A 23,248-nucleotide genomic window follows, 5' to 3' on the forward strand; every position below is an offset into this window, starting at 1 on the left:
TCTGCATAAAAGACAAGAGTAACTTTTAACATTTATTCAAAGAAAAAGAAAATACAGAAAAAGTACACATAGAGTGCAAGAAACAAGGTGTTCATTACTAGGGAATAGTAATTTTAATGTTTCCTTTTATTTGGTTATCATTAAGTAACCACCATTCTGATCCTGGAATAATGATTCTGTGCTTAAAATGTTATAGTAAGCTAAGAATAATTTTTGTTTCATGAAAGTCAGAGGATGAAGAATTGAAGCGGTGAGGAAAGAACCTCTGATCGCTAGCTGTCTCCAGAAAGATGGGTGAAGGTTAAATCCCTCTTAAGACCATAAGGGTAAAAATAAAGCCCATTAGTCTACCTGAAGAAAACTGTAAAATAAATGTTAAATAAATTTAGGTAGGTGAGGATAAGTGGACCTCTGTCTAAATTTGTGCCAACTTCACAGCAAAGCATGCAACAGCAGAAAGTGCCAGTAGAGAGGAAAAAAGGTGAAACGCATGTCATCAAGAGATGGGGTTCCCTTGCCTGACAGGATATTACTTTGAAAACAGTTTGTTGAAATGCGATATTGCATCTTTGCGTTCTTGAGGTATGTCTGTCTGTAGGTGAAGCTTTCATTTTCTTAAAACTAACAGGTCTAGGGATATTTTCTTGTTTCTTCCTTCGGTGGCCCAGAATATTGTACAATGGTGATCATACACTGTGGTTTTACTGTAAAATGTTTTTTTAAAGAAAAGTTGTGTTAAACTGGATTACATAGAATTTTTTTTAATATTTGTGTTCACTGTTCTCTCTTTAGAGCTAATGCTAGATCGTATCAGAAAATCTAGTTTAATGTTAATTACATATGAGCATCTCACAAAACCCCCTCTTTTTTAATACCTGATATTTCTGCCTGCGTAAGGATAAGGTTGTTCTAACATCTTACTGAATGCAGTGCTATTAAATACCAAGACACCACTGCTGGCTCAGGAAGTCCAAGAGCTGCAAGCAGTTGGAGGCTGCAGGAATTGGTGGGGGGGGTAGAGTCATATGATTGCCTTCTTTTAATTTTCCCTAGGCTTTTAGTCACTTTTGAAAACAGGTCACTGGGATAGAGAGACCTTTTGGTCTGACTTAGTGTTGCTGCTCGTACATTAATGCTGACAATAAAAGCCTGACGTTAATCCCTTGAAGGCCAAGAGTTCAGATTGAGGGTAAAATCTAATCTACTAAATCCAAACCTGGTACTCTGTTTTAGTTTTATGTTACTTCTTGCTACTCTAATTTTCTGAGATATGTGAATGCATACTGATTACTACACCTCCTATTTTAAAAAAATTGTGATTCTTATGCCTTGCTGATGAGTTTATGGCTGTCAGAAGTTTGTTTTTAAACTAGTTCCTCATTTAGCTACCTACAGGTATTCTCACTTCATTTTGATCATTTATTTAGTGCTCAGTGGTAGAGACTGATCATCTTCTTCCTCTTTCACATTGTATTTTCCATGTGGTGTGACTATTCATTAATGTAACATATTTGAGAAACAGTCTCATTCCCCAATAAAAAGCCAGGTTAGAAAAGGAACAATTCACTCGAATGATGGCACAATAAATGGTCACATTAGAAAAGCAATATAGGTTTGCTTTGTTTTGTTAAAGTAAATCTAAATTTCTCAGCTCTGATCCAACGTCCAGTTTACAGGTTCAGGATTGTGAGTCCACCGAAAGGTTAGGCCTTTAAAAATAAACTAGAACCAAACTCCTCCTTTTCAAATGTTGTTATACTGGAGCTGATTGTTTTGCATTTCTATAGGAACTTTGAATGGAAGCAAGAAGATCAGTGGGTTTTTCAGACTGTTATCAATCAGTATCGAAGTGATCTCCAGAGGAGGAGGACTTTGTACCTCGATGTGCTGCAGAGATACCTTCCTCACAAATCTAGGCATGATCTGGTCAGTGTTGTTTTAAATATTAGATCAAGTATATAAATTCTTACATAAATCATGTAGTGAACATCTGTATTACAGAATGTTTATCAAAGTTTTTTATTTTAAAATTTTTTAATTATAAATTTTATTCTGTACAGTGAAGAAGGGATGTCCCTGTCTTCAAAATGCATGAACTTGAAAACTTATCACTTCTTCAAAATAAGCACTGTGGAGATTTTTATAGTTCCACATACTCTTACAGCCAAATTCACAAAATTAGTTTGTTAGCATTGCTTTTGCTGTACAGTGTTATAGTTATGTCATGCTATTCTGCTTCTCGTGGTATTTTTATTTTTTATGAGGATGTATAGCATTGTTGCACTGTCTAGGAATAGTTATTTTAATTGGTCTGTGGCACATATATAGCAGGAAGAGTGGAAAGTTATCTCCTGCTCTTAGGGAGAGGCTATTTTTATATGCATAATGCCTTTCAAATTGATGCTGGTTCCTTTTACGCTCCACAGTGAATAAGCACATAGCAGCTAATAGAGAAACCGATTTCAAGGCCAGAACACTTCAGGATGTCATAAGTAAAGTAGGAGTCTTTTTTTATCTCTGCATGTATTTTTAGACTATCTACTTCCTTGTGTTTGAGAAGTGCCTAGTGCAAAGGAGTGACAGTGAGGTGATACTGATAATTAGCATAGTTTCACCAAAAATAGTTCTTGTGGATTTCAGAACTTTTGCTTGTGAGAACTGGGCTAAATAATTACGTGCTTTGTACAATGTAGATATATTTTAAGCATAGCCATTATTAATGGGTCTCCCTAATTCTTTGAAGGTTCATTTAAAATTTAAAAATTCTAAATTTAAAAATCATAATTCTGCATTGAATTGATATCTCTTAGTATGTGTCTTAGCATGACAAATACAGAAATGTTAAAACAGTACTAAGAATCTAGTTTTCAAATGTTTGTGTTACATTAGAATACTAAACTTGGAGCCTTCTATGCCTTCTTCCCTCTGAAGAAGAACGGATCAGTGGACAAGCACCGAGTGCTTGATCCAGTAGCAACTCATCAGAGAGGTCTATTTTTAGAAGTCCAAACTCTCCATCCCATTTCTTGCTTATGAGTGTCTTGGCTTTAGGTGCTTCCTAGCAAGGCTCACCTGAGTTTGTGGCAGCAGCAATGGCAATGTGAACTTCTAATGTGGTGGCCTGTGTGCATTTGACCAAAGAGAAGCTCCAGAGGTAGTGGTACCACTTTGTCTTCATCCAGCTATGAGCTGATAGGAATATCTGTGAGCTAGGCATCAGATGAGTCAGCATCCCCCTGTCCCCTGCCAAAAGCCTGGAAATTAGCATCAGGAATGGTCCCTGTCCTGGTTTCGGCTGGAATAGAGGTAATTTTCTGGTAGAGTGCTGTGTTTTGGATTTTAGTATGAGAATAATATTGATAACACGCTGATGTTTTAGTTGTTGCTAAGTAATGTTTACACTAGTCAAGGACTTTTCAGCTTCCCATGCTCTGCTGGGCACACAAGAAACGGGGAGGGGGCACAGCCAGGACAGTTGATCCGAACTGGCCAAAGGGCTATTCCATACCATATGGCATCATGCTCAGTATAGAAACTGGGGGGAGTCGGCTGGGGAGCAGCGATTGCTGCTCGGGAACGGGCTGGGCATCAGTCGGCGGGTGATGAGGGGTTGTATCACTGGTTTTTGTTGTTTTTTTTTTTTCCCCCTTGGGTTTTGTTCCTCTCTCGCTCTCTTGTTGTTTTCCTTCTGATTACAATTTATTATTATTATAATTAATTTTTGTTCCAATTATTAAACTGTTGTTATGTCAACCCATGAGTTTTTTCTTACTTTTACTCTTCCGATTCTCTCCCCCATCCCACTGGGGGGGGGGAGGTGAGCGAGTGGCTGTGTGGTGCTTAATTGCCGACTGGGGATAAACCACAACAGTCTCCTTGACAATTGTGAGCAGACAGCCATCTCTAGAATCTTCTTCATCCCTGTAACTTGTATTTTTGGGATATAAGACAGGTCCAAGACTCTACTGCCTCTATGCAGCCTTACCTGTTACTACTTCTGTCAAGTCTTGAAGCTTGAATGTCCTTGGGAACCTCATGGAATAAGGCCAAAGCATGTGGGTTTAAACACTCACCATTTTTTTTTAGGTGGTGACATTGGTGGTGGCAGTATGCTGCTTGGCAAGCTAAAAATCTATTTCCAGATGTCCTGTTAGGAAAGGAAAAGTGAAGCTAATTCTCATCTGTACTGTGTTTGTACAATTGCTTTAATTGGTGTTCTGTTTCTCTATAGATCATAATTTGCTACGAAGAGCCTCATCTTGCTAAAAGCGCTCAATATCTCTGAAGATGTATTGAAAGGACCTACTTGCATTTTATGTACTTTAGGGCAGGAAGGAACCATTGCATTTAATTTATTCATATTGCAAAAGGGTAGTTCAGAAAAGAACAGTGGGACATCAGGATATCAAAGTGCCATGTGGTACAGGCAAACAAGGAAAGGCTGGAGTGGTATCACTGCCTACCAACAGTGGGAGACTGCAGATTACCTGGCACCTAACAGAATACCTTTTGGACCCTAAATTGTGGATTCCATAGGAATATTGGTGATATCACAATTAAATCAACTATATTCAAGGTTTGCAAAAATGTCTAGAATTATTTTATTTTATTGATGCATAGTTTTTAAACCTTTCTGAAATGCTTTACTTTTTTAGGTTGTTCATGAGAAAGCTTGGGATCATTACCATTTCATTAAGAATCAGCGCAGAGTCTTGATATTAAATTGGGCTCAAGCTAAGAAAGCCTTTTTACTTAAGGCAGTGACAATTATTGCTGAAGCCTCTGCTGCTCATGAGACAGAAGTGGTGTTGGCTAATACCAAACAAAAGCAACAGGAGATTTGTGCTGATCTGAAGGCAAAGGTAGGTTCAGTTATACATCTACCACATGCAAATCTGTTTTTTACTGCTAAATTCAAAATGAAGTTACAGTATTTAAGTGAAGAAAAACTAACTGAAGCTAGTTGTCATAATCCTGTTTTTACTGGGCTGATTGAATTGTTTTGGGCAGTTAGGGGAAAAAAGCAAACTATAATCTGTTGGCAGAGATCAGTATGTTTGTGAAGCTTGACTTGCACATGCTTTTGAAGATGGTCTGTTTCATTACCAATAAGGATCCTTGTTAGTGTTTCAACCAGCTCTTGAACTTAGTTTCTCTTTTTTTGATTAAGAGTTTGATCACCTAGCACACTTTAGGCCTTACGATGAGTTTCATACTGTGGGTGTAATCTCGGTATAAACTGCAATCACTTTTATTTTGATGGATTTTGAGCACCATCGAAGAGTTTGAACTGTATTTCAGCATTGGAAGAACAAGATTTGTTCTGCAGTTTACAATATGAGAGACTATAAGCAAGCTACAGGAGTAAAGGTCTGGCATCATATTCCTTGGGTTCCTCTGTAACATTGGCAAATCACAAAATGTTTGTGTGTTTCTTCCTCAGCAAAGTGGGATTGGTATCTATACTGTCTGAGGCTTAGTTTGTAATTGCTTTTAACACTAGAATCCTCAGAAGTGGAAGCGAAACGTTCCGTTCATCATCACTACCATCAGTTTTTTAGATTAATGCTAGTCTGTTTTCAGAGAAATAATGAATATCTGTCTTCCCTTCTGTTTATTTTTAAGAATGCTTTCTAAGACCTGAAAAAATGGATCCCATAACTTGTTTGCCCTTGTTATGGAGGTTTTGCAGTATTCTGAAAGGTGATTTACTGTGTTAAGAGGCAAAAAAAGATAGAAATACCTGGATTGGTTTTGGTAAGAGAATAGAATAAAATGGGAGGAGCCTGGACACAAGAGAAAATGTTATGATGTTGATGCCTAAGGCATTTGTAAGAGGAATCACATTTCTGGGCATGAAAGGTATGTTAAAATTTGTTTAAACTGCTCTCTGTGATTTTCCACTTGCACAGAAATTAACATCTGAAAGCAGACATGGTGTATTATTCTCACTTTACCAACATCTCTGTTGAACCTTTTCAGCGAAACACTAAACACTTGATTTTGGTTTTCTACAAGTAGAAAAACACAGTAAAACCTGTACGGTGATTAAGATTGTTGATGCTAGTTTTTCACTACAGTAATAATACAAAACACCTTCTGCCTCCTGTTCCTCAAGCCGTCTTTCATAGGAAGGTTTGAATCTAAACACTTTTAGAAGCTGTCTGGGCTTGACTAAGTGGGGAGTACCCCATTTTAACTCCTGTGGCAAGCATCCCTGAAGCCAAGTGGAGTAAGGAGCGTTTCTCTGGAGTTGGGGGGGGTGAGGGGGTGGGTGTTGGTTTTTTTCACCTAGACCTCCCTTTCTGGAATTGCTGTGTCTCTTATCTGCACAGTTAGAGGTGGAAGGGCCATTTATTCCAGAACTGTGAATTTATGAGTCAGTCTTTTTTTTTTCTTTCTTTCTTTTTTTTCTTCCCCACAAAAAGTAACAAGCAAGTGTTGGAGTACTTGTCTTGTCTCCATGTAGCTTAACATTCTCACTGATGCATTGAATGTTGTCTGAAAGTTTTTTTGATTCTGACCTCCTGTTTCCAGTACGCTGGAACTGTTTGAAACTTAAACCTATTAGGCCTACACTTTTCAAGGGTTGTTTTCAAAGGTGGCTTTGTTAAAATGTTGAACATTTGAACTAAAACAAATCACCTGTTTCCCAGAAAAGAGGAATGAAAAAGGTACATTTTTTTTTTCATTAAAGAAGGGTGTCATTGTGACCTTGTTTTGATCAGCTCTACAGCTGAAAGGGCTAGAGGGCAGAAGCTGAAATTGGGCAAGGAGCTAGCTGTTTTTCAAAGAAATTATTCTGAATGTATCCATGGTTTTTGTTTGGATTCCATGGGTATATGCATTTGAAAACTCATACTTTACCTAGTTATAGTTCATTTTACAGACTTGTCTTTCTATACTTCAGACATGAGCAGCTACAGAATGTCATACTGTGGAAAGCGGCTGTTGGCAGCTATCAGGTAAAAAGTAACTCTCAGTCTAGGGAGTTAATTTACACTGATAAAAACCCATCCTGATGAGGATCCATAAGATGGGGTAAAACGTTAATCTCTCTCTCTGGGAATGAGTGTAGAGCTGGAAATCAGGGATTAGGGCTGTTCTCCCACTTTTTCTTTTTGGCCATTAATTGACTTAATTTTTTGCATTTCGGTAAGTTTAGCAGAAGGAAATCTTACTCTTATCACTTTGCCAGAGGGAAAATGTAGTTGCTATAATGATTTAGCTGTATAGTAAACTCCAGGTATGGTTGTGAAGAGTTTGTATCCTGAATGTGAGAGAGACAGATCTCCTTCATTACACCAGCAGGTTTCAGAGAAAGTCATAGCATTTATATGGCTATTTACATCAGCTGTAAAATGAAGTTATGAGACACGCTGTAAGATATGTAAGCAGTTCTAGAAATGCAAAGGATTGTTAGATCAATTTAGCAGACAGAATATGCAGAAATATATTAAAAACAAAATGGATTGTTGAAGCAGCTGTTAATGATAGAGTGGGAGAAGACTAGACTCTGAATATGACACCTTTCATTTCACTTCCAGTCAGTAAACCATTTAGCCTGTTTTACTTATTTGGTTTAAAAGGGATATCTTTCTGTAAATTTCGATACTTCTTTGAGTTCGTGGGGTTTTTCAAAAGAGTTTTTCTTTCTTTGTGTGTGAAAATCAGTTTGTTCCTAATTGTAGTACAGATTGAGCAATGCAAAAGAGAAAGAAAATATTCGTATGCGACAGGCTATGCATTTTTTTAATTACTGCAATAACCACATGATATCACCTAACTTCTACATAGTTCTTTTCATCTGTCAACAACAAACCAAAGGCATAGCAAACAGACTAAAGAATACATTATTTAAAGCTGTTTTAAATGCACTAGAAGCAACTATGCCATCAGTGAGACTCTAGACCTTGTGACTGACAAGAGGTGATAACAATTAAATAGTAAAGCAGCAGAGAAATTAAATTTATGTTTATAGCAGTTTTTACTTGGGGAAAGGACTTTCAAATTATTATTCCATGTTCCATCTCACAGAAGATCAGTGTGTGTCCTTAACAGAAATCAGAGTCTCTAAGGAGGAATTTTGAAACAACTCAAGAAGCTCAGGTGAAATAAATCACGAGGGCCATATGGTAGTCATCTGAATGGAATAAAGTGTGAAATGGGTAATACTAGTGAGGGTATACTGTACATTCTTAAAGAGGAAATGTTTGTGGTATGTATCTTTAACACCCCTGTTTGCTGTGGGAAAACAAACAAAACAAAAACATGAGGGGTTACACTTTCAATGAGTGATCAAGAATCACTCATATTTGGTATGCTTTATGCTGTGTGGATTTAACCACTTTCAGGGTTCTGTAGTAGATGCTGTGTGAAAAAAATTATCTTTCTGTGTAAAATTCCTCTTTCTAAACAACATAGGGAAGCAAATTCTTCTGTGTCACAAGGTAGTTAAGTAATGATGAAGCGAGAGCACGATCTTTTAAGAGGGTTAGTAGGGTGCTGCTTCACAGTTGGTGTTTGAAGGATTGAAGTACTTGCTGTAACACATTTAGAAATTCAGTCAAGGTATCTGCATGCATTCAAAATATTATTTTTCTATTGAATTTATCTTAAAATATTTTATAATCCAGTACTTTGCATCTTCATATAAACAATTTTAAAGGGGCACTCAAGGGAAGACCTACAACAGTAGAGAAAAGGACAGTTGAATCTCCTGTGTATCATGCATAGGGTGGGGTTTTTCTTCGTTAGCATAAAGCTATGCGCATGCCTGCCTTTAAATCTTTTCTCTTTTTCTCTTTTTGTGTTCCAGGATTAGTCCCCACTCCAATGCTAAAATCTCTTGCAACACATTGTGAATTTTTGGAGAGCAACTCTTGCATTCCTTATCCTGGCAGAAACTAAGATTAATTAATTTCAAAAGGAAAAGAGTTAGGTGAAATTAACTGGGATATTGCAAATCATATAAAGCATGTTGCAGATTGCTTTCCTTCTCCCTTCCTGTATAATGAGAAGAAAGGATGTGCCAGTAAACTCAGGGGAAAAAAGTTGTATCTCCCTAGTCAGCATATAGTCCAGTCACTGATTTGAATGATTTGACTGCCATAGATCAACATTGAAATACTACAACCTAATGTTAAAAAAAAAAAAAATGTAGTCTGGATAGGTATCAAATCTAGTGTGTTGACTATAATCTGATCATTTTGCAGGAAACTTTTTTAAAAAGAAATATTTAAATAGTGGGATATTTAAAAGAAGAGTTTTCTTTTTCAGAAGCATTGTCTATTCACCACTGAGGTGACCAATTCACTTGTTGGATATGAGAAATACAAGGAAGTTTTAATAACCTAAATTTTAAATACAAAATTTTAAATAAAACTTTGAATACTCATTCAGGAAGTATGTGGTGAACTTAAGAGTTGTAGGATGCTATAGTATTTCTCCAAAGTGGATGCGAGCAAATATCTAACATCTTAAAGTTCACCAAAGGTGAGCCAACTCTGACTCAGTAGTATGTTTTTAATCCAGAGCTAATAAACCTGGATTTATTAGTTTGAGGTCAGCACAGCATTGATGAATTACATGGCTTTTGGGTCAGTCAAGCTCATACGCAGGAAGCTTGAAGCACATGCAGAGATTGTCTCTGCAAATTTTCCTTGCTTCTCCTTTCTTCTGCCCCCCGCGCCCCCCCCCCCCCCATTTTCCTATACTACATGTTCTATCACGTGATGTTGTTATTTCTGAATCTATCAATGTCTCTGTTGAAATCTTCTCACAGTGTATTACCTAACATTTTGCTGAGGACAGGGCAGATTTAAGGGGTTACCATTCCAAATGTTTTTTTCTTACCTCCTGGTGCAGTTGACAGCTCTTTGTTATGGTGATGCAACTGTAAGGCCACAATAAAAAGGTGGAAATGTTCTTCTAACTTCACTCTTTCAATACACACAGAAGTAGTTGATAAACCTATTTATGAAGTGTGTAAAAAGCAGACATTCTCTATGTTTTAAGCTACAATTGAAAACATAATTATCCTTTTTGCTAATTAAGAAAAAGTTATTAGCAGAACACAAAGATAAATAACCAGATGCTCATTACGTTAACCAGATGCGTTGTATTTCAGAGGGGTTTAGTAAATACTAATCTGAGAGAAATAGAAGTTCAGACTTCCGCTATTGCCTGTTTCATAAATTCTGTTTGCAGTGTAATTTATAACCACACATTCTTTCTACTTCTGGTGGTATAGTTATGTTGTTAGTTGCGCACAACACATTGTGAGTTCGGCTGTGTGAGGCAACGCGCAGGTGATTGCAAGTGATCAGCTTAACATAGCCATTGAGTTACCAGTTGAGCCACAGCAGTGTGCCAACTGCGTGGAAAGTGTATTAGTTTAAACTGCCTTCATGGTTTGCTGCAGCATTATAATTAGAACTTATGCCATATGAGGCAATATACAAATTTGAAAACACTTTCTTCATTATTTGACCGTAACAGATTTGGGAAGGACTAGGAGCACACACAGAGCCACACGCTCCAGTGAAGTTGACAAGGGGCAGTTTGTTAAACCGTGGTAACTCCCATTATGTGTGTTCCTTTTAATTCTTCTGAGTACACTATCATGACTGCATGCTTAATCTTATGTACTGGGCATAAATTGCAGGGTTTTGGTAATGGGGGGCTGCAGGGGTACCCTGCATGGGAGGAGACCATGGACTGATTTGTCAGCTCTGAGATCCATTTAAACAACCCATTGCACTCCAAAACTTCAGCCAATCAGAGGAGCATGTAGTGCCTCAGCCCGAGACCCATTTTGCTCATTTACCTGGCTGCTAGGTTTATCGAAGCTCGTAGGATCTTAAGTATGTTTGAGACATACACTTATCTGTCAAACTTAGTTGAAATTGTCCAGTGATCCCCAAAATTACTTGAGGATGGATAGCTGGACAAGCAGACAGCTCACGCTAACTTTATTTTCTTAGGAGAATTATCTTCCTTCCTTCTTCAGCTAGGAAAGTGGCACCTCAGGCAAGCAAAATAATTTGCATTAAAATTTTGCCAAAGTAGTAAAGGATCAAAGGAGGTCTTCATACGACTGCAGAAGGAACTAGAAGAGGTAGTACTGTATATAAAAGGACAGCAAATTTAGCTAAGTAGTTGTAGATAGAAATGCGGCTTACTTCAGGTTATGCATGTGGGAATACTTAAGCCTACATAATATTTAAACATGTTAATAAAATGTTGACACTCCCATTGTCAAGAACAGCAAGACGTTCTGAATAATGCTGACTGAGAAGAGAGAGGAAATACAAGGACAAGCTGTGAAAAGTAAACTGTTCACACACTGTCTTGAGCAAAGATGTTGTGACGTGCTTTCAGCTTCACAGAACTAAAACTGGTCCTATACTCAATCACAAGTTTTATAGGAACCAGTCCTAGCCCTTGTGACTAAGTTTCCTAACTGAAAGCAATGTATCTTTTTACTCTTCAGGTTACAACTGAGGATTATGCTCAAATGCTTTTCTCTCATATCCCTTTTTCAGATTTAAATGCTTTTATAGCTGAAGAAAATGTCTACAGTTCTGTTAATGATCAAAACAGTTACTTTTAACCCCTTTCTGATTTTCAAATTAAAATTTTTCTAGAGGTGGATATGGATTTTTTTTTTTTTTTTTAAATGTAACAAAATTAATCCTAGTGCCAGTAGCCTTGCTTTTCTCCATTATTTCTTGCAGACCTCTTAGAGGCAGCCTGCGGAGCACAAGCTGTTCAAGAGTACCAGTCAAAAATCTACTAGGGATGTGAACTTTCACTGTTTTTCTAATCACAGCCAGAACGAGATTATATTCTAAGATTAACAAACAAACTTGCAAGTGTATTATTTCTTAATTATTCCATTGCCAAATGCTCTAATAATGGACTTCTTATAGGTCTTGTGTGAGTCAGCCAGAAGCAGAATACTGTTAGCTAGTACCGTTTGCTGTTTTGTCATTCAAGACCCTGTGGAGTCTGGATGTGATTCCAGGTGCTGTTCAGAAGTTTTCAGGGTAGAGGAATCCCCAGTCTAGAGAAGAAGGAGCAGGTTTTTAGAGTTGAAAGTTATTGGAGACTTCAGACCACCACCTGTTAATATCACAGTAGTTTGTTGTTGACATACCTGTTGCTGTCAATAGCTGTTGATGTCGTAAGTACTTCATGTATTAACAGTGTAAAAGTAATACAGACGAGTTCTTCGCCATGACAGTAGAGCTAAGTCTTGTCCCCAGGGAAAGTGAGCATCATTCTCACTGCTGGACTGCTGAGTGACCTGCTGTTTCAGAGTGTTTGCTGCCCTATAACCTCTGTTGCAGGGGGGCTGTTGAGTTTTGTATTTAGGATTAGGTGTTAGCGTGGATTTTGAATGCTTAGTGTTTGTCATGAAGCTAATGGCTAGCAGAATTTTAAGCATTGTATCACAGAGCATGGACAGCAGGATGCCTGATCAGCGTGTTGCTTAACCTGCTGGCAGGAGACAGTAACTCATCACTGCAGCTCTCTGGGCTGCCACCACCAGCGTATGAACCAAAACATATAAACAGCAATGATTCTTGCTAAGTATTTCTACTTGATCATGATATTTAATATGGACCCCCCCTTGTAAATCTGAACTTCCTTCCACAGTAAACTATTAATTGACACATCTGCTACTTTAAACGTTCATGTCTCTTCATAAGGTTACTGACACACAAGAAAAGGAAAACAATATGTATGACACTTATAAAAAAGGACTTTCTAGGACTTTCTAAATTTAAAAAATGATGGCTTTTTCACATTGTTTTGACAAACTCCCCCTGCCCTGTAATATTTCAGGCTCCAGGGAACTGTTCTTAATATACATTTTAATTTTTTCCCTTTTATAAGCTCTAGTATTCACACCCTGAGGCACCTGTCTCATTATCTTTCCATTTAGGAATATATGCATACACTTTCTATTCTTATTTTATTTCCAAGAATAACACTTGTTATTTTATATTTCAATGTGTGGTGGGTTTGATTAGTGCAAGGGTTTTTTTATTTTCAGTTGATACAATTATACATCAGTAGCAGGTCTACTATACATCCCAGTGCCTTGGAGATGTCACCTTTGTTGGGGCAGAATTTGCCTTCGGAAGTCTTGGCAAACAAGTCGTTAACTGGAAATCTAGAAATCCATGAGATGCCCACTGCGCAAGCGTAAATCTACTCTCCAGTACCTGTGCTGTGAGCTCTGCATGTCTGAGAGCTGTTGAAACTACTGCCCATCAGCATATGTTACCAGTAGGTCCGGTGTTTCCTAAATTTCATACCTTTCATGCATGCCCAAACCATCAATAAAGAGCGTATCCAGCCATTGCTTCCTGTGAGTGTCGGGGTTGCTGTGCAAATACTGTAGAGGCTCACATGTTTGTCTGGGAAAAGCTGTAGCAATTCTGTCCTGGAGATGCAAATGCTTGACAACGTGCATTCACTTCCTTTTTCCTGGTCCCCAGCAGAAAGTCTTAAAAGTTTGAGTAGTCGAAGTATCATTTGTAATGAGAACTTGTGAGTGAATGCAAGTAAGTTTGAAAACTTTTTTTTTAAATGAAATGCACTACTTTTTAGTAGTCGTTGAATAGACATTTCTGTATAATTAGTGACTTAAATGGTTTTAGTTTTGTAACACAGACTTCTATTGTCCTGTTCCATTTATAAAGTATTAAAGTCTAAGCGATTTATTATCCCATTAACCCAAGTGGAATTTATGTGCTTAACTTCTGTTAACCTTAACAGTAATTACTGGGGTGAATCCTTCTTCTATGGGAGACTAGCTCTTTAATTTTTTTCCCTCTACATTTCCTTCCCCCTTTTCTTAAGTCTTTCCTTTTCTTTCCACCTTAGAATGGAAGGGAGTTGCTCAGGCAAGGGACATAGATCAGCATGCAGTACTTTTATCTGAAGTATTAACGACTAAGCTATATTGCAAGTGAAGAGGCTACACTGATGGTAATGAAAGTCACCTTTTAATGAGTTTTCCATGTTAATCTTCTAGTGATCTCAGTTTGACTGTGCTCTTTGGCCAGTTCTATAGTAGATAAAAAGTAATGACCTTCTCTTGTGTGGGGAAATAAGACGTTTGCCAAATTTATTAAATCATCTTCATTGATTGGATGATGTGTCCATTAGGAACTGAACTGAGAAGAATATCCTTACCGAAGACCTGATGTTGCAATCCTGTAATTCCTTTAGCCCATAACTTTTTATCACTTAATCACCTTTTACATCTGTTTTGCTTAATTCTGTTTTTCAGGACACACTAGAAATGCATAGCTCTAAACCAGCCTTTTCTCTGTAAACAGAATTCCTTAGGTCACCAACGTTTCTGAGGCTGCAGTCCTTATCTTAAACACATGAAAGAAAAATGTAATTGGTGACATGGTTTGAATCCAAACTTGCAATTAAGAGGCACTTTTTTCCCCTCTGTGCCTTGTGGCTTCCATCTAGAAAAATGAAGAGATATCTCTGACTAACCATAAATGTGATAACTCTCAATTCCCTATTCAGCGAGAAACAGGGCAAAAAAGCTGGGCAGAGAAGATGACGATGACACAATGAAGTTGGAAAGGAGGGTAAGAAAGGAGAGGAGCTAGTCCTGGCAATAGAAGTAGATCAGTCTGGTTATCTGAACTGTGGACATTTCTTGCTGTGCTTTTGGACTCTGTTGATTCCAAGCTTCCTCTTTCTTTTGAGCTTCATATGAGCACAGTGTAAGTAGCTGTAGGAAAGCCTTAGATGACCTAGAGGACTCTAGACTGAATAATCCTATGGAAAGGAAGCGGATGCGGGTTCCCATGCAATTTGGCACTCATCCTTTCCAGAGCTTATTTTGTGGTTCCGAATGACTACTTGGATCTGTCTGGACAAGCCGAAAAGCTACTGAACTTGTTCTCTGTTTTCAAGGGTACCTTCAGTAGCCTAACATGGAGCTTTGCCACACAATAGGAATTTTATTGCTACTCATCCCGGTTTTTGGTGCAGATGATATGCACAATGTAACACTAAGCTTAGGTAGTCTGTGCTGTCCCAACTGTGAAACATGAAAGAACACTTCATGGATATTACTTGTTGGATTTCCTACCCACTTTGCAGAACAACCAGTGAGAACTGTGGGACAAATGTATGTAGATGCATTCTGTGATTCCTTGTTTTATGCTTAGGATTTTTTTTATATTGAATTCCTTTAAATAGTATTTGAATCTCTAGTCATCTTGTAATCACATTTCAACATTTCTGACCATGCAACCCTGATTGCTGCAGCTGCTATTGCTTTCAGTTGCATGGTGATGCCACCATGAAAATGCTTGTTCTTTCACCAGTGCTGGAGTAGCATTCTGTTGCATGCTTCCTCAACTTACTCATTCAAATTTTGCCGTACTTCTCTTGCTATGTAGCATCTTCATTTGTGAAGTTATTTTTCTCGAAGAGAACCTCTAAAATTTTTTCCCAGGCATTCTTAGAATCAGTTGTGAAGAGTTTGAAGAAAAAAAAAAAACCTGCAAACCATAATAAAAATAAGTAAAGGTGTGCAGAAATGTTTCAGAGATTAATAAAGCTCTAGGATATTCTGAAAGTGTATTGGGATTGGGTCATTTTATAAGGTTGAAAGAGTGAGCTAGAGAGAATCAGGGTGAGGATATCAGAGGATTTTCTTTTTATGCCTTTAGTTATGACAAACAGTACTGACTTTATCACATGATTATTGGGAATTCTTGCTTAGAATTTGAATTCTAGCAGCTTATTATAGCTGTGTAGCACAGTGTAGCCTGCAAGAATACTGACCTGGAGCCCTGTGTAGTCATTTTGTGACACTGTTCCTCCCGGTCATTTTATGTCCTTTTGGTTTTTAGTGTATTTTTGCCTCAGTTTTCAAAGGTTAGTTTTACTCCTTGCATGACCCTTACCGTGCAGACCCTCTCTACACCAGCCAGCTGTCCTGTGTTCCTATGTACCTAGCTATGCAGTTTAGCTGCTAGAAGGAGCTTGATGCCAACTCTCTTGTGTCACCCTAGGCAGCTTCAAGATCTGTTCATAATGTAAGTCAGTGTTGCTTAAAGAGAAAACCTTACATGTTGCTGTGTTACCATGTGCTAATTTAATGGGAATTCACAAGGACAGTCTCTCAAATTGTTTTGTCATGAAGAGATGTATCTGTAGCATTAAGTACATGGTAAATACATTATTACTATTCAGATGTTAGAGTGACCGAACTAATTTATTACTTTAATTAGTTTGCAGTGTGCTTTACATTATTGTAATATGCAATATTGAAATAATGAACTGAAAATAGGTATGTACACATTCTGTTCAGCACAGCAATTTAATAATTCACTTGGCAAAAGCTCCTCGAATAATACAGGAACTGTGAAATGTACTTGAAATGCCAGTTGTAATTAAAAACTTTCAGAACTTAATGTTGGCAGTGCTTGTACCGCTAAAATGTAACCTTCTTTGTGAAACAGGCAATAGGGGATCCGGTTTTCAGTGTATTTTCAATATTAGTTTAACTACTAGGATTTTTTTTATATTTAAACAGAACATTTACTGTTGACACAGTAAACTCCACCCTTTTGATTTTGCACTCATAGGAATGAAAGAATACAATCAAGAACACATTATTTTTTTTTTGTGCATTCTGCGGTCCCAGATTATTGCCTCAGTGAATCAGAATTATTGTTCAGGATTTATTTTTTTTTTGTTCTTCAGATCTGCACAATACTACCTCTGGAGGAAAAACCTGATGAATACAGTGGGTTTTCTTGAAAAGCTTAAATTATAGGAATGCTGGAAATTCAGCATCAGGTAGTCACTTTTAAACAGCAAAATATTAAAAGTATGGAAATGCATGCCACAGAGATTCCTCAACTATTATGCTCCATTTCACTGCCTGCCCTTTGTTGTTACTTGTTGTGCAGCAGTGCCCAGAGGCTCTCAGATAGGATTGAGGTCCCACAGCGCCATGTGTTGTACAAACTCACAGTAAAGTGTAGTTTGCAAGGTAAATGCAGATGCAGGCTGGGTTTCCGTAAGAGGCAGTCCGCTATATCCTTTGTTATCATGAGTTAAGATAGTCTAGCTCCTAATTTTTGAACCTGTGACAATATGGACAGGGGACTGATTTGGGAATCTTTTCATTCTGGCCCCTGCCACCTTCTGTGGACGGTACTCCCTTTAGAAGTTCCCCTTTATAGGCAGGCTGGCCCACAAAGTGAATTGAGGCTCTGGGACTAAAACTACCCTCTAGCAGAGGGATGTTTTAATGTTCAAATGTGGTTTAAAAAGTGAAATATATTGACATTTGAATCAGCTGTTTAATTCCTAATTTTTTTTATTTCTTGCGTAATAAAACACTTTAATTTAGCTCAGCTCTGTTAAGAACATTTTATCCTATATGACTTTAACTCTTCATGTGGGGAAGACATGGCATAATGTCAGCCTGCTGAATCACATTTTATAAATATTTTGCAAACAGTGCTTTTCTGTTTTTTACTAATTTTTCCTTTTTTGTTGCAATTATGAATAATTTTTTAAAGGAAGTGACTCCTCTTTTGCCTTAATGAAAAGGCATGGATTAGATAAACATGGGAGGGGCAGGGATAATGTAAACTAACTTCATATGCTGCCTACAGAAAAGAATAAATGGGTATTGTGGGGAAGTTATAATACAATGAAACTTTCCTTCCTTCTGTCATTCTTATTACCCATTGTCTTGATTGGTGATGGGCTCATGCATTCAAAAAAACTAACTAGATAAAAATGGAAAGCAGATTCTACTCACTGAGTAAATAGGTGTGTTTAGTAGTGATTTAGGGCAGCATAGATAACATTGTAGAAGGTAGTGGAGATATGTACTGAATTATTGGCATATCAGTTTTGTCTGGGGAACCTCATTGCATGATTAATGTTTTGTCAGCTGAGTGAAGTTATGTATTTGATTATGCTCACTTGTTTGTATGAAACCTGCTGAAAACCTAGATTGTGCCCCAATATTGATTTCTGAGTTGAATCAAAAGGCTTTAACAGAAGAGCTATGTGAAAATAACTAGGGAAAGTGGTTATGGCCTGTCATGAGATTGGTGTGTAACATATGCCATGCAAACAACTGCTAATCAAAATGAATGAATAAGGAGGCTTGAAATTATTTTAGACTAGATTAGTATCTGTATCTGCTTACTGCTTTGTTATTTGCTTTCCTTTAATCAGTTGTCGTCTTGACAGACTCTGCTGGGCCAATTCTATTCTCAACATCCATTTCCAGTCAGTAGTTCCCCTGAAGTATCAGTTAACTGCAACTTTTATTGGGACCAATTTAATGGACTCACCATGCTAACTAATGGCTGCAATCAAACAACTAAAAAAGATCCCTGGTTAATAGGTAAATTAATATCTAGAGAAGACCAGTAAAGGATCAAGAGGGTTCTCGGACTTGGAGGAAACTGAAGCTGCATCATGTCATGAGCCCACTTACATTGGCATATATCTCATTATTGAAGAGAGGCATATATCTCATTATTGTATTGGGTCTGGCTGAGATTGAGTTAATTTTCCCCGTAACAGCCCTCCTAGTGCTGTGCTGTGTATTGGTAGCTAGAAAGGTGTTGATAACACACCAGTGTTTTGGCTACTGCTGAGCAGTGCTCGCACAGCATCAAGGCTGTCTCTCCAACATTTCCCCCCACCACCACCAGTAGGCTGGGGGTGGGCAAGATCTTGGGAGGGGACATAGCCAGGACAGCTGACCAAACTGACCAAAGGTCTATTCCACACCATATGGCATCTGCTCAGCAATAAAGCTAAGGGAAAGGAGGAAGAAGGGGGAGGCATTCGTTATTTATGACGTTTGTCTTCCGGAGCAACCACTATGCATACTGAAGCCCTACTTCCCAGAAAGTGGCTGGACATCGCCTGCTGATGGGAAGTAGAGAATAAATCTTGTTTTCCTTTTGCTCCAAAGGCCTCCGCATGTGGCCTTTGCTTTTGCTTTTATTAAACTGCCCTTATCTCGACCCACGAGCCTTTCATTGTATTTTCTCTCCCCTGGCCAGCTGAGGAGGGGGAGTGATAGAGCGGCTTTGGTGGGCATCTGGTGTCCAGCCAGGGTCAACCCACCACAGTTTGAAAGGAGTGTGAAGCAGGATGTAGGAAAATACAAGCTTAAAAAAAAGCAATTTCTTTGTTACATAGTTTGACTGTTACCTCATTTCAGTTCAGGAAATCTCAATGATGTTATTAAGTAAGTTTAAAGTTTCTTTGAATGCTTCTGCAGTTTATTCTAGCTCCAATTTGAGTAGACTTTTAGCAGATGTCATTCATTTGTTTATTTGTAGTTAGATTTTAAAGCTTCATGTGTATGTTTTTGCTTCAGCTTGTTTCGAAAGTGAGGTAAAATGGTTGCATGTTCTTCCACATTCATTTTCAAAACATTCCTTTTTAAGTTTGTTAGTGTAGCAAGTGAAAGGTAACTGAAACAATTTAGCATTTTATTTTAGATTCTTAAACTGCTAAAATGCATGAGCAGACTGCTGTCAAAATTGCTAAATAAAAATTTCTATTTAGACAAAGACCTTGTGTTAAAGTTTCATGGTATGGGGGAGGTTTCATGCAGGTATTATGGCTAAGCTCCAGAAAATAGGATCTTCTGAAAATTGATACCTTCCCTCTAGAAGTCTTTTCGCTGCTAGTATGGTCATCTCATGTAATCCTCCTTCTGTTTTTATTGTTGCTCTGTATTTTTGTTTAGATGGATGGTTTGAAGTTGTAATTGGCTGTTTTCATTGAGTGATACACATCATTCTGCTGACACTTCCCTTGGAACTTGCTTCCTTTAGGATGCAGAGCTGCTATGGATTTCTTTGCCCGCTTGATGGTATTCTTATTCTTGCATAGCTTAGAACCAATCAGTTTGTCATTCCCTCTGCATGAGGTAGGCCCAAACCCACTGGCTTCTTCTGTAGGATTCATCTAATAAACCTCTGCTACATAGCAATTTTTTGCTTAAGTCCTCACTTATCCATTTTCGTTCTTGCCAAGCTAAGCAAGCTGTTTAGACCCCATCTAGTGCTGAATTTGTTATCAGTGTCACAACTATAGAAAACCCTGAAATAAAGGTCTGAATACATCTTGCTCCTTATACTTGGCTGTTCCTCACCTTCAGTGGCTCTCTTCAGAACTTGGGAGAGTTCAGACAACTCTCCCAAGAAAGCGTGTTAGATCCTCTTACCTACTTATTTCCTGCCTTTTTGGTAGTGCCCCTATGCTGAACTACATCACAAGAATCCTTGCTTTCCATACTCCTCAGAAAATGCACTTCTGTTTTGCCTAAAAACATAGCTAAATGCCTCATTCTTTTTCTTGGAACTTGCTTAAATCTTACAGCGTCTGCTTGTCGACTTGATGTTTTTACTTATGAACAGACTTATGGAAGTAAGATCTCAGATGACAGGAGAGAAAGACTTGAGTCCCAGAACTGAGTATGGGAACTGGTATGGGAGAATGATGTGAGGACTGAACTATAGCGAAAATGTGTTCCTCTCTATACCAGAGTAATTCTTTGACATTAAAGAAAATGTCAGAGAAGCAGAGAAGCAGAGAAGACAGTCCCAAATGAATGTCTGGACACTGGAAGAGAGATGCTCTTCTGCTTCTTGGTGATTTTCAGGTGGAACAGCTACAGTGTCAGGGAATGAGAAGACCCTGGTTCAAGCTACTCTAGAAATGAGGATGTTCTTCTTAATTTTGAGGACAGTTGGATACAGGCCCCTGCCTCAAAGTGTTTCATTATTGCTTTCTTACTGGAGTGAGTCCAGCAAAGGACCATTAAGATGAAGGGTCTGGAGCACCTCTCCTGTGAGGAAAGGCTGAGAGAGCTGGGACTGCTCAGCCTGGAAGAGAGAAGGCTCAGGGGGATCTCACTAATGTGTATAAATACCTGGAGGGGAGGGTGCAAAGAGGACGGAGCCAGGCTCTTTTCAGAGGTGCCCAGTGACAGGACAAGAGGCAATGGGCACAAACTGAAACACTTGAAATTCCATTCTATCCATCACTTTTCTACTGAGAGGGTGGATGAACACTAGAACATGTTGGCCAGGGAGGTTGTGGAGCCTCCACCCTTTGGAGGTGTTTAAACTTTGATTTGACATGGTCCTAGGTAACCAGGTGTAGCTGACCCTGCTTGAGCAGGGGGGATGGCCTAGACAGTTTTGAGAGGTCCCTTCCAACCTCTGCTGCTCTGATTCTGTTTTCTGCAACCTGGAATAATTTTAATCATAAACATGGCTTCATAGTCCTTTTTATGGAATAAAGAATTGAATGTGAATCTCCCACAGCCTGGGTAAGAGGGCTCAAGGTATTTATGCTGTGATATGGTAGTCTTGATTAATCAAGACATTAAATAAAAATTTGGAAACTATTTGGAACATACTGCTTGAATTTATTAATGTATTTGGGATGACCAAAAGCGTGATATTACTGGGGGGGAAACCTGCTACTTAGCAAAAAATTTTGCCCAGTGCTTCTTTGAATAACCTGTTTTGAGGAAATTAGGTAAATGATTCATATGCAGTATATATTCAAGTGGGACCAGTCATATTTAGTTCTCTTTTCTGAAAAAATGAAATTATTTAATGCAGATGCTTAGAGCTATTTATATTACAGTACTTATGTCTAAGGGTTCTTTATGTTAATATGTCACTTCTAATTAATGGAAAATTGGGGATGGGGGGAGAACAGGTGTTCTCTGCGTCCCACAAGTGCTCAGTGTGCTCCCCAGTTCTTATAGAAACTTAACATACCTATGACTGGCAGGTTAAAGGATTTGCGGGAGGTGCCAGGGGTGGTGCTTTTTTCCTTTTAGGAATGAAAGGGTAGTTTTACCACTGCCAAAGAAGCTCTACCAAATATGTCTTTCATTAACTATTATTATTATTATCATCATCATCATCATCACCATATATGTGAGATCCTGTTAAGGGAACATTTTCAAAACTCTGCGGAGAAAGATCATATATGAAGAGTAACATCTGTGCTGAGGAACACTGCAGTAACACTTTTAATTTTCTTTTCATACTGTACAAGTTTGAATTCCAGTTTGAAATAATTTTTTAAGAATAGCTAAAAGAAAAATAGCTGTTTCTATGCTGTCTGCCATTATAGTACTGCACACTCAAATACATATGGATAAGTGCAGTTTGCATGTATGTATCCTAATTGATCCATGTTGCATATTTTCAAGCATGCATGCCCAACTGCAGTTTCCATGTGCACACGTTTATGTTCCCTCCTTGCAAACCATCCCACTACATTTTTTTACATTCATTGAGTGCCATTAATACTTGCTGGCACAGGCAAACTTATCCCTGTTTCTACCCCACTGCCCCATAAAATAAGGAGTAGCATTGTCCAAATAAGGTGGAGAGGGAGGGAAGTAGAGAGGTTTGGGTTTTCAGGATCTTGTGCCTTTTTTCTCCTAGCTGCCTACGTTTTCCTAGTTGCAAGGATAATTTTTTGACTCGGGCCTTTGTTCTTTTCCTGTAAAACATTTAATTGGTGAAGATGGCTGTTTCCTAGCTTCCCCCCCCCGAAAGGAGAGAAAGGAGATTACAGAAGGTGAAACGCGGTTATGAACAGGCCTCCACTGAGAATTACTTACAAAAATGGAAGAAAAGAGGTTAAAAAGAGGTTAATGCTCAGCTAAGTCATAATTCTTAACTTTGGGGATGGAGTTGAAGCTGGGAAAAGTTGTACGTACTCTGAGAGAATAACAGTGTAAATGAAAGTTGCTTGAAGAACCATAAAACTCAGTACTTTTTATTAAAACATGAAAATGCACCAGTTAATGCTTATGCTTGGGTATGGTAGCAGACTGCATTGAACTTTTAAAGATAAACTCAGGTTGCAGGAGACAAAAGTAACTATTGTTTAGTCTGTGTACACATGACATTCATTACAGGCAGACTATCTCTTTAACAAGCTATCTTTAAATCTTTTAACAAAGAGAGAGTTTAATTTTACAACCACTGTAAAATTTCATGTTATTTTTCTGTTATTACTTTGTCTGCACTACATGAAAAGTCACAGCAGTGTTTAGTCTATTGGGACACTTTGCAAAGAACAAAATATAATTGTTATTTAAGCAAAGAAGCGGGGCAAACACAGCATCACTCAGAGGTGCAACTCACTGAGAACCTCAGACCAC

At 38.2% G+C, this 23,248-nt stretch overlaps 1 protein-coding gene across 9 annotated transcripts in view; it reads left to right on the plus strand.

The window, feature by feature from the left end:
* CCDC148 (coiled-coil domain containing 148) overlaps positions 1 to 23,248 on the plus strand; it is an 80,489-nt gene that overhangs the window by 38,860 nt on the left and 18,381 nt on the right. For all 9 annotated transcript variants that reach the window (XR_012044428.1, XM_072875026.1, XM_072875028.1 and 6 more), the window contains 2 exons: positions 1,788 to 1,926; positions 4,656 to 4,862. Coding sequence is in view for 8 of the 9 variants with exons in the window: in XM_072875026.1 (XP_072731127.1) it covers positions 1,788 to 1,926; positions 4,656 to 4,862 (346 nt within the window). In the remaining variant the exon portion in view is untranslated. The remainder of the gene's footprint in view (positions 1 to 1,787; positions 1,927 to 4,655; positions 4,863 to 23,248) is intronic.

The sequence above is a fragment of the Ciconia boyciana genome, chromosome 10, assembly GCF_034638445.1.
Source record: "Ciconia boyciana chromosome 10, ASM3463844v1, whole genome shotgun sequence".
NCBI classification, from domain to species: Eukaryota; Metazoa; Chordata; class Aves; order Ciconiiformes; family Ciconiidae; genus Ciconia; species Ciconia boyciana.